Here is a 12,649-nt window from a genome sequence, read left to right on the forward strand (position 1 = left end):
TTATATGCACAAGAGAGAGAGAGAGAGAGAGTGTGTGTGCGCCCATGCGCATGCGCATATTCATTTGTAGAAGCGGATCATTCTTAGATGTTGCTGACCTTTACGATGAACCTCCACTCCATGGGCTCCAGAGATCATTTGAGAACCTCTCACTCTGAGTCACTGTTTGGGAGCTGGCAACTGGTACGAGAGTTGAGGATTTAGGTTTAAATTCAGTTAAACTATTACAATGGTAGTTGTTTGAAAGAATGATGTTGAGAAGGTAGTTTAAGTTAAATGAAAAAGGGAGAATCAGTTTTCTCCCTAGTATTTTAACAAAAAACCAGATTTGATAACATCAGCCCTGGTCCCCCGAGTGGTAGCGGGCCTGGGGAGAAGGTGCTGACCCCTTCATCCCAGATTCGATTCTCACTGAGTGGTACAATACCTTTCACTGTTGAGCTCCATAAGGGTTTTGGGTGCTGGTGATGCCACCCAAAGACTACCCGCTTTGGCGGGGAACTTCATCATAAAATTAAAAAAAAAAAAGGTAATAGAAGTGCTGGCTAGTTGCCAATTCCAAAGATGATGGTTTCCACTTTTTTCAAATCCCAACCTCAAACAGAAACTTAAACCACTTCCCATGCTATTAATCCAACCAAAACATGGAGGGAATCGAAAAAAAGAAAAAGTGGGCCCCATCTTAGTGATGGGCATCCATCCGTAGTATCTAGATGCCGTTCACAGTAAAGATGAACGGTATCCTAAACACTGATCCTTATTGGCCTCTGCATGCCTGCACCCTTCTTGTAACCGGAGTAAATAAATTAAGACTCAATCAACTCTGAGACCCTTAAGACACCACCGTGGGATCGCCCGTGTGGTCATCTGGGTAGTTGTGAAGGTGTTGAGATGAAGGCACCAGATCAAACTCTACTGGGGCACGGGTGTGTCTATAGCTTACAGAGGCGGGCCATGTAAGGCCGGCAGGGTGGTCATGGTCCCACCCAGAGTTTTCGTCGCTCCGGCAAGGGTTTCTCATCATAAAAAAAAATCTGAGACCCCTAAAACGACGTGGTCATGTAAAAACAACCAAGGGGAACAAATCCTCCAACCTCCCCTACTTGTCATAATATGACTCATATCTCCACGCCCTCCTTTGCATCACAATTATTGCTCCCACGACCCTCAGTGGTGCATATTTTATTGCTTGCACCATAACTTACTTCCTATGCTGACGTCATCCGTTAACAGTTAACCAGAATAAATACCCTTGTCACTAGCAAGAGAGGAAGAGAAACCAACCGGAAACAATTGCCGGTGGCCTCTCAACCCATAACAGGACGTTCGAACCATAGACGGTGGGAAGAGATGAAGATGGCAGAGGATGGTTGTGAGAGCTCGGTTGCCGCTTCCTCCTCCGCGGTGAACTGGTGGACGTCGATATCTGAGGTTCACGAGAGCCCGATCTGTCATTGGAGCCAGCGATGGAGGCCAGGTGTCAACAGGAGAGATAATCCTTCCTTCTCCTCTTCCTGTGACGACGAGATGTCCACCTCCTTGACCAACGCCTCCAACCATTCGGGTCTGTGCATGGAGTCACAAGAAATGGTCGAGTCAGCCTCACACATGGATCCGTCTCTGGACCCGACACCCGATACCCATATTTGGAATCAGCTTTTCCTGTAAGTATCGCCAATTCCCCGTTTGTTTGTTTGTTTTTTTATGTCCACTCTTTTTTTTTCTGATTCAAAAACTTCTGGACGTGCTTGTTGCAAGGGAAACTGCCCACTTTTCGTTGAAAAAGTCCACACGCTGGCAGTGCATTTCCCACCGTAGGTGAAACAAACACGAAAACAAGGAGGGAAAAGTCTATGCTGGCAGTGTAGGCCCCAGCTTTTCCCTTCTGTCTCGTGAAAATCCCTTCACATCTCCCCCCATGTGAAACGATTTTCATCGGAAAGCCACGTGGGTATTTCTTTTTAGAAGATTATGCTCTTTTCATGGGAAAGGCATTTCCATCCAAGGGAAGGAAACAAAAGGGCCATTGTGACCACATATGCGCACACGCACAGCAATATATATAATCACCTATACTGTTCTGTTTATGCCATATCATCAATCAGTCATATTTCATTTATTTATTTGAATTATTATATGAATAAGATTTACTTGCACCTTAGAGAGAGAGAGAGCCATAATATGAGGTCCTCGGTTATTCGACGTAGTTATGCTCAAGCAGGTGTATTTTCTTGCATGATTCACACACATACACAAACACGCATGCGTGCACGTGCAAATGCACACACAAACACAAACACAAACACGTCCGCATGCACCCGCATGTACACACACAAACAGGCACTTTCTAAAGTTTTTTCTTTTAACAAATTTGATATTTGGTTGTTGGTCTATTAGGGGCGTAGGAAGCAATGGAGAGTTGCAGAATAATGAAGACGATGGAGACAAGTTGCTTGCAGCATTGTCCGCTAAGGCACTGAGGACAGAAATATTTGAGCCCCCTTGTGATCATTTTAAAAAATCAGAAACCAACTGGGAATTCACAAACTACAGTGGAGGATTTGATCACGAGAAATTGAATTTTCTTGTTAATAATTGGTCTATTGCTCCCCCTGATTCTCAAGCCCCCCAAAATCTCACTGACGAATCGGCTTCCTCATGTACCACTTTGAATTCTGCTCTTAATCTTTACCAACAGAACAACCTCGGTCATTTTGACCTTAGGACAGAGATTAAACATGATAATCCCAGTTCATCTTCCTACTCAGATGGTGTCAGTGTGACCAGAAACGCGATGAATCCTGCTGGTTATTCACCGTGCATTAGGCATTATGCGAAAGAAGGAAAGCAAGTTGAAGCTTCTAATACTTCATTCCGGACCTCTAATTGCAATTCTGCTGGACACCAGTTGTCTTTCAGTGGTTCAGGCACAGGAGATAGGCCTTTTCATGGCAGTAGAAACGTTGCAGACTTTATCTATTTTGGAGGGGCTTTAAACAAGCCACTGTTGGATTTTCAAGCTTCAAAGAGGCATATCAAGGGTGCTGAGTTGCAGGATTGCAAGAAAACATTTCAAGAGAGTTCGTTATTAGTAAGACAATTGCTCAATCCATTCATCAACAATATGGTTTGATATGAACCACCGCGGTGGTTATGTGGCTAGCGGGGTCCTGTGTCCTGCTGAAGGCCCAAGATCAAATCGTCACTTATGGTTAGGCGTTCTTAATCCGGAGTTTTACCTCGCAGGGAGGTAGGCCCATTAAGTGACCTGGTTTTCAGTGAGGTTTTCCTTCATTATAATATATATATATGGTGATTTTGTACCATGATACCTTGGTTTTCCTATCATGGTACAGAACCACCATACATATATTACATATATGTGTGTGTGTGTGTGTGAGAGAGAGAGAGAGAGAGATCATGGTATATATATAGACACACACACCTTTGTTTGATATGAACGGATAGATAAAAGGGAAATGGGGTGCAATAAACGTCAATTGGTTTGTAATTGACACCTTTATCTTTGTATGGATTCATATGGTACAAAACTCAAATGGCTTTGTACCAAATCCATATTCTGATGTTCATATTGGAATTGTTGATTGTTAAATTCCTAACCTTGTGATGATAAATTCTATTGTAGTTAGTAGAGAAAGAGAGGCATTTAAATGTCACAGTCAAGATGAGCATAATTTTATGGACTTTTGGATGCAGAGTAGAGGAAATGGGATCCGGGAAGCTAGTACTTGTAATGAAGCAAAGAAGAAGTTGGAGGATGATTCCCAGGTGGCATTGAAAAAGCCAAAGCATGAGGGCTCCACTGTACCGTCATCTAAGGTAATCATCATGTAAACTTTGAATGACTGGAAATGTGATACTAATTGAGCATGAAAACATCATAAAAAAATTAAGCTTGGAAGTGAGGTGGATGGGTAAGTAAGTAGCTTGTGGACGCTTCTTAAAGCAGGCATAAATATTTTCACACATCACACCCTTGTATGATTTGAATGAAACAAGTCAATAATTAATAAAATGTACAGTTGCAGGTCCCAAAAATGAAACTTGGGGATAGAATCACAGCTTTGCAGCAGATTGTAGCACCTTTTGGAAAGGTAAAAGACTCTCTCTCTCTCTCTCTCTCTCTCTCTCTCTCTCTCTCTCTCTCTCTCATATGTACATGCACAAGTTCAAAAGAGGCAACGGGACCTTGGAAACTGTACCATGGAACACATAAGAGATGTTAAATTTTAATAATGCCATATTGCAAGGATGAGCATGTACCCTTTAGGAAACAAACGAGATGGGTCTCCCTCTAAATCAGGTGGACCCATTTTGTTGTCTTATGTGATACTTCATCGTGTCATTTCGGGACACAGTAAGACTTGTGCAAAAATGCCCTCCACATCACTTTCCACTGTGCTTTTAGTTAGTGGCAGAGGCATCTCTACTTTGCACCCACCTCCCTCTCTCTCTCTCTCTCTCTCTCTCTCTCTCTCTCTCTCTCTCTCTCTCTCTCTCTCTCTCTCTCCAACGCACACACGTGTGCACACATGCATGCGTGCATGCATAAAATCTTTGTGCATGGCAGCTTTCTTGGAGTAGAAACTGTAACTGCACCACGTCTGGTTTATGTTATAACCTTGTTAACTATTCTTTTACGTGATTTTCCCGCAGACTGATACTGCATCTGTACTACTGGAAGCAATTATCTACATCAAATTTATGCAGGAGCAAGTGGTGGTAAAATTCTAACCCAACCGCGTCAAGATTAGACAATGCTTCTATAATTTAATCGCACATTAATTAACACATATTCGTTTTTTAATTGCAATCTGTTATTCATGATCATATTTGTTTGCAGCTACTACTTAATCATCCATATATGAAGCCTAATCCAGCCAGGCAAGGGGTAAGAAGCAAGCCCTAAAACAAGGATTCGTGAATTTGGTGAACACGTACGTTTGTTGCAATGTTGTTAAAATGGGTTCACTTGGTGAATCGGTTTCTTAAAAAAAATTGAAAAAACGAATTGAATCTAATCGATTCGATCTTGAATCGGCCGTTTTTACCATCAGACGACACGTGTAATTAAAAATAAAAAATGTTACAAAAAAATTTAACCTCCTTAAAAAATTTAAAAAAATGAATTGAATCAACCTTGAATCGGCCCCTTTTGAATCGTCTTGGGGGATTTTGATAACATTGGTTTGTTGAACTCAAATAGCAACCCTAAAACTGGGATAACCAATTATGCTTGCAAATGGGGCCAAGACTTAGGGTCACCTGGCTTGAACTTCATTTAAATGGAGATCATTCCAATCTTTTTTAATGTTTTACTGCATATGTATAGAGCCAGGAAACGAGACGAGCAGCTCATCATTAGGCTCAGCTCGGCTTGTGAGAAACTTCACTTGGCTCGGAGATTCAGTTCAGCGAGCTAAGCTATGAGCCAGCTCGTTCAGGTAAATGAGCCAAGTATGAACATGGCAAGTTCGTCTCAGCTCGGCTCGTACATGCTCGTTTTACATATTATATATTTTATATTTTATACATATACTATATACATAATATGCATATTTCGTATGTTTTATACATGTAATTATACAAATGTTATATATACCTTTTTTCTTTTGAAAAAAATATACATGTCATATATTTTTACATATTATCAAGCTTTAAAAAACACTTAAAAAACATTGTTTGTGTTCATCCTGTAAAGCTCAGCTCGCAGCGAGGTCAGGCTCGGCTCGGCTTGCGATGAGCTAACAAGCTGAACCATATCTGGGCTGTAACCTTAATTAATGAGCCAAGCCCGAACAACTCATGCTCAGCTCGTTTACCAGCCTAGATATGTATGTGCACAGGACCAAGACTATGTATGCTGCTCAAGTCATTAGTCCAACTACCAAAATCAAGCCACTTAGTCGCTATGTGAACCAACCTAATGTGACCTTGCCGGACTCTGGAAGTCTTGCTGAAATTTTGCATCAAGTTAGGTGAATCATTAAAGTTGGATCCGAATTCATGTGACAGAGGTGACCAACTTGATCAACCCAATTGACTTTAAGAAATCTACTGGCAACCAAAACCTATCCAAGTCTATCAGATCTAAAATCATCCATTTTGCAGCTAAGTTTGTTGGGTTTTTCCTCAGGATCATAACTTATGGGGAGCAGTGGAAAAGAAGGCAACTAGATGTGAAGCCAAGCTAGACTTAAGGAGTAGAGGATTATGCCTTGTTCCAATTTCATGCACTCCTCAAGTCTTCCGTGAAAGCACAGGGTCAGTTGATTATTGGACACCATCTTACAGAGGATGCTTGCATAGATGACCGACTCTCTCTCTCTTAAGAAAAGTGTATAAAAAAATAAATGTTGACAATCCTTAACGATGTATCTTTTGTAACCCTAACAAAGAGGCGAATTGAGATCAGGTGCAATGTGGTTGCACAGTGTGCTGCTGCACCTGATCACCCACGGTCTGCTGTTGCCAGTAGGGATGCCAGTGGGGCGGGGGACAAGGTCTCCACCCCCGCCCCGCCTCAAAATTTTATCCTCCACCCCCACCCCGCCTCCGCGGCGGGGATGGATTTTATCCTCCACCCCCGCCTTCATCCCCATTTCATGTCCTCCATCCCCGGTTTAAACGGGGATGAGGCGGGGCGGGGCGGGGATATTGCGGGGAAAAGTGGTCGGGGCGGGGATCGTGGCGGGGACGAGACGGGACGGGGCGGGGCGGGGAAAAGTGCACGTCCATCCCCGCCTCCATCCCCGTTTCATACACTTCATCCCCGGTCCAAACGGGGCGGGGCCCCGCTTTCCCCCGGTCCACTGCCATCCCTAGTTGCCAGCTGTATCCTAAAGATGGTGGGTAATCAGGTCCAGCAGCACACTAAAAGTGTGCAATCACATTGCACCTGATCCATAGAAGGTGCCACCTAAAGCTGTTTTATTGTTTTTTTATTTGTTTTTTTTAAGTGAAGGTTGTTTTGTTGTCAAAGACCTCTCTCTCTCTCTCTCTCTCTCTCTCTCTCTCTCTCTCTTATTTGCTTGATTTTTTAACATAAAAAGAGATAGGATGTCAAACCAGTAATGGTATGTATCAAAGACTAAAATTCACACTAACCACAACATATGCTTCAATTCTATAATAAAAAATTTTGAGTTCCAATAGATACTTGCAAACGCCAGGGCCTTGCTTGAGTTATCAGTTTTGGACCCTATGATTGTGGGTCGCTTGAGATGCCCCAAAAGTGTGTCCACGGTGTTTCTCATGTTCGCGGGATGCAGGACACACTCTTTTGTTGTGCCGACCCCCTTGAACGGTGGGGATGGTACAGTTTAAAAAAAAATGAAAAAGTAAAACCTGCTTAGGAAAAACTGGACAGTGTCATAGACAGGACTATTATCGGATCCGGACTTGTTTGGCGTGATCACAATGAAGATAACAAACCCCACATTAATTGTGAACAAGATCACGATAGGATACTCCTGTCCACATTTGTTGTGAACAACTAGAGACCAGTCGGTCTCTCAAAGATATCGATAACTACATTTGGTTTCTCACAAATATCCATAGCACAAGAGATAATTTTGGAGAAAGAGATTTTTCTGATAATGTGGAGGAAGTTAGAAAAGATAAGAAGTCTATCTTATCTCATAGGCAAGCTCATCTAGCTACTGATGCAATGTATATAACAATGTGTAAACACATTGAAAAAACTTAAGGAAGAAGACTTCATTTGCCCGTGGACGTAGGCACTATTGCCGAACCACATATATCATGTGACTCTCTCTCTCTCTCTCAACTATTTATCATTTTTAAAATTCATCGATTCATCCTCAAACTCATTTATGGTATCAGAGCTAGAACCGTGAGTTTATACGGTTTGATTCCATGGCTGCCTCTTCTTTCTCAATCAAGTTCTCATATCACACAACTTTGAATGTTGCCAATTTCGTGTCATTAAAATTGACACACACACACATTAACTATTTATTCCGGAGGATGCAACTATTGAGGTTGATAGAAAGTCAAGACCTCCAGGGATTCATTGGCCATGAATCCCACGTTCCAGAGCAATTTCTAGTTGATGACGACAGAGTCCATACCGAAAATCCAAATTCCATCGCATGGAGGAAATTGGATCGGCTTCTGCGTGGGTGGATAATCAGCACCTTATCCGAGGATGTTCTCAGATTCATTGTTGGGCTCGACACAATTGCACAAGTATGGTCGACCCTTAAAGAGGCTTTTGCTCTTGACTCTTAAGAGCGCAAATGCTATCTACTGCAGAAACTTCAGACATTTTAGAAATGTAGCCTTTCTCTATCTGAATACATTGACACTTTTAAAAACACTTGTGATAAGCATGTTGCCATCGACAAACCTATTGATGAGAGAAACAAAATTTTCTCACTATTGAATGGTCTTGGACATGAGTACGAAGCATTCGTCATATCCGTGATGAAACTATCAGTTTCTACGTACAAAAAGTTAATTTCTTTGCTCCAGTCCCATGAGACTTTTAAAACTATGCAGACGCTTGATCAGGATTCTCATCCTAATCAAAATGTGACTTTCTTAAGCCAACAACAAGATAAAAATCAAAGTAATAAGAGACAAGGTTTTCAAAAATGTTTTTCGTCTCAAGGTCGAGGGTTTTCTCAAATGAGAAATTAACCTTCGCACCAAATGAATCAACAATTCTAGAATAATCAAAACCGCCAAAATAAGCAAGAAAATCAGCAAAAGGATAAACATGTAGTATGCCAAATTTGTTCGAAACCGAATTACACTGCATTGAAGTGTTATCACAGGTTTAATCAAATATACCAATTCGGCGATATTCTCTAAGCATTGACGGCTATGACAGTCTCAGATAATCAAGTTCATGCTTGGTTTCCTAACACAGGTGCTAGTTCTCATGTCACCATCGACCCAGGTATGCTTCATAAGCTTAATCCCTATTTTGGTTGTGAGAAAATAATGGTCAAAAATGGAATGAAACTCTCGATTACCCATGTCGATTCAGTTGATCTTAAACTTGGTCAGGAAAAACTTAGACTTGATAATGTTCTAGTGGTTTTTGACATGAAAAAAATGTTTTTTGTTCGCCAATTAACACACGATCAACCTTTATTTTTTGAGTTCTATAATAATCGGCTTCTTACAAAGCACAAGGTGAGCAAGAGACAGATAGCTTAGGAGCTTAGAAGCGATGATCTCTACATCCTAGAATGGACCACAGAAGAGGCATTTTTCTCGAATAGATAATGTAGTGTGAGCAAAGATGAATGGCATCGTCGGTTAGGACACCCGAGTATAGAGATAGTTGATTTTTTTCAAAATAAAAGGTTGATTTCTTGCAAATAAAAATAAAGCCATTTATGAGAGTTGCATCATGGCTAAGTCTACTTGACTTACATTTACTAAATCTGAAGAATCTTCTAATAAACCTTTTGAGAAAATACATTGCGATATTTTGGGGCTTACACTTGAAGTTTCTCACCAAGGTTTCAAGTATTACGTCATTATGGTCGATGACTTCTCCTGATATGTTTGGCTATACCAGTTGAAATTGAAATATGATTTTATTTATATATTTTATGAGTTTCATAAAACAATTTTGAACAGATTTGATGTCACCATTAAAATTTTTCAATCTGATGGTGGTAAAGAGTTCATAGGACATAAATTTCAACAATACTTAAGAGAAAAAGGAAATTTACCATAATGTTTCTTGTCCTCACATGCCTCAGCAAAATGGATGAGCAAAAAGAAAACATTGTAGTATTATTGAACTGAGTCTTACCATGATGTTTTATGCTTCTTTGCCTATAAAGTTTTGGGTTGAAGCTTTTCTCACAACCGTTTGGTTAATCAATCATTTACCCAGCTTCGCATTAAAATGGCATCCCCATATGAGAAGTCATTTCACAAACGGCCTGAGTATGGATATCTTCGTGTTTTGGGGGCAAGATATTTTCCATATTTGCGTGATTATGCTAAGAACAAATTTTCTCTGCGGTCTCTACCGTGTGTATTTTTGGGCTATAGTGATAACTACAAGGGATATCGCTGCCTACATGTTGACACTGGTCGAATTTACATCAATCGTCATGTTATTTTTGACGAATGATGCTTCCCTTTTCAAGGCACCTCGTCTCATGGTCATGATATTTCTCTCTGGAAGCCAGTCAACCAACGTCCAATCATTCATATAGATGACCAAAATTGCAGCATTATCCTTGATTATCCAAAGCATAGTGCCCCACAAGCGCTGCTCATAGTGTCATTGAACCCCATTCCCACGGGAACCTCGGCCTCCCCTCCCTCTTATCTCTCGACCTCTTCCCATGTTTCCTCTTCTACCGCCCTCCCTACTAATGCCCATCCCATGCTAACCCGTGCCAAAGTCGGTGTTGTCAAGCCCAATCTCAAATATTTTTTAGCTACTCTTGACATTCTTCTTAAACCCAAAATCATTAAAGCGACCTTCTCTCACTCCGGTTGGCGCCAGGCCATGCAGGACGAAATGACTGCTCTTTCCCATACAAAAACTTGAGAACTTGTTTTTCCAACTTCGGACATGAATATTGTCGGTTGTAAATGGGTTTTTAAGACCAAACCTCATGATGACGATTCTCTCGATCGTCTCAAAGCTTGCTTGGCCACCAAGGGTTTTACCCAACTTCTCAGAGTTGATTTTTTGAGACCTTTTCCCCTGGTTTGATCGCTTCAGCTCTTTTTTGCTAGGTATGGGTTTCTTTTACAGTGTTGATTCCTCTCTTTTTATATATTGCCATAACCACAAATGTATTTTCTTATTATTATATGTTAATGACATCATTATCACTAGAAGCAATCTTGCCTTTCTGACTATTGTTATTAAGCGATTAAGCACGAAGTTTACCATGACCGACCTTGGCGATCTTCACCACTTTTAGGGAGTTCAGGTCCAACGGTTTGCTGCAGGAACTTTTTTTATCAGACTCATTGTGCTTATGAGATTCTTAACTGGGCTCAAATGAAGGATTGTTGCCATATTTTCACTCCTATGGTCAGTCAGTCAGTCGTCACCGCCTGTTTCTTCACCCCCCTATGTCGATGTTCGCTATTATCAGAGTTTAGTTGGAAGCCTCCAGTATCTTACTTTCACTTAGCCAGACATATCTTACAGTGTTAATTATGTTTTTTAGTATATGCACGTCCCTACTGAGTTTCATTTTCAGCTCGTCAAGTGTATTCTTTGGTACATCAAAGACACCATCCATTTTGGTATGTGCCTTCTTGCTCGTGATCTTGGACTCTACATTTTGCAAGCTCCCATAATTTTTGCAATAATCTCTCCGCCTTGCATATGACAGTGAATCCAGTTTTTCACAATCACTCTAAGCATATCGAGATTGATTATCACTTTGTGCGTGAGAAAGTCGCTCAGTGTCAGCTCATTACTGCCTTCATTTTGTCTCATATCTAGGTTGTTGATATATTCACCAAGCCATTGACCAAGGTAGCCTTCCATTCTCTTCAACCCAAACATGGCTTGTGGATTGCACCATCGCCCAATTTGAAGGGGCATATTATCATATCTAGACTTGTTTGGCATGATTACAATGGAAATAACAAACCCCACATTAATTGTGAACAACATCACGATAGAGATACACCTATCCACATTTGTTGTGAACAACTAGAGACCGGTCGGTCTCTCAAAGATGTCGATAGCCATATTTGGCCTTTCACAAATATCTATAGCTCAAGAGATAATTTTGGAGAAAGAGATTTTTCTGATAATGTGAAGGAAGTTAAAAAGATAAGAAGTCTATCTTATCTCATAGGCAAGCTCATTTAGCTACTAATGTAATGTATATAACACCGTGTAAACACATTGAAAAAACTTAAGGAAGAAGACTTCATTTGCCTGTGGACGTAGGCACTATTGCTGAACCACGTATATCATGTGACTCTCTCTCTCTCTCTCTCTCTCTCTCTCTCTCTCTCTTGATTATTTAACATTTTTACTATTCATCGATCAGTCTTCAAATTCGTTTAAGGACAACTATCACTACAAGAAAAATATTAATTAGCGACAGAAAGTTGCGACAAAAATAATCCATCACCATTTTGCGACGGATTAGTGAGATAAAATTAGTCATCCCTAAAATTGGAATTAGTTGCAGAATTAGCAACGACAAATTTTTGTCTCAAAAATTGTCGCTAAGTAACAACAGTTTAGTGATGGATGAATTCGGTCTCAAACTCCATCGCTGATTAACGATGGCTTCGCGGCAGAAAAAATCAATCTCAAACTTCATCATAACTTAGCGATGGATGCGCGACAAAATTTTTCTGTCGCTAATTACTGGTGGATTTTGAGACAGAATATGTTCGTCGCTAAGTCATTGCTAATTTTTGATATAAAACGGCCCATCTAGGGCACAAAATTGTCTCCCTGTTCTCTCTCTCTCCCTGTTCTCTCTCTCTCTCTCTCTCTCTCTCTCTCTCTCTCTCTCTCTCTCCCCCCTCTTCCGCCGATCCATTGCCCTTTCTCCTCCCTCGCTCGATCCATCGTCATCGCCTCCCATCCTTTGAGCAAACATCAATGACCGAAGTCGTCGGCCACCCCTCCGAACGCCACCAC

At 41.0% G+C, this 12,649-nt stretch overlaps 1 protein-coding gene across 1 annotated transcript; it reads left to right on the forward strand.

Moving 5' to 3' along the window:
- Positions 1-1,350: 1,350 nt before the first annotated feature.
- LOC149832735 (uncharacterized) lies at positions 1,351-6,334 on the forward strand. Its single transcript, XM_090013294.1, has 7 exons — positions 1,351-1,664; positions 2,398-3,091; positions 3,718-3,840; positions 4,044-4,115; positions 4,678-4,740; positions 4,865-4,900; positions 6,158-6,334. The coding sequence occupies exons 1-7, from the start codon at positions 1,351-1,353 to the stop codon at positions 6,332-6,334; spliced, it is 1,479 nt and encodes a 492-aa protein (XP_089869420.1).
- The last annotated feature ends 6,315 nt before the right edge of the window (positions 6,335-12,649 follow it).

Source organism: Nuphar pumila, chromosome 7 (genome assembly GCF_984573655.1).
Source record: "Nuphar pumila chromosome 7, dmNupPumi1.hap1.1, whole genome shotgun sequence".
NCBI lineage: Eukaryota > Viridiplantae > Streptophyta > Magnoliopsida > Nymphaeales > Nymphaeaceae > Nuphar > Nuphar pumila.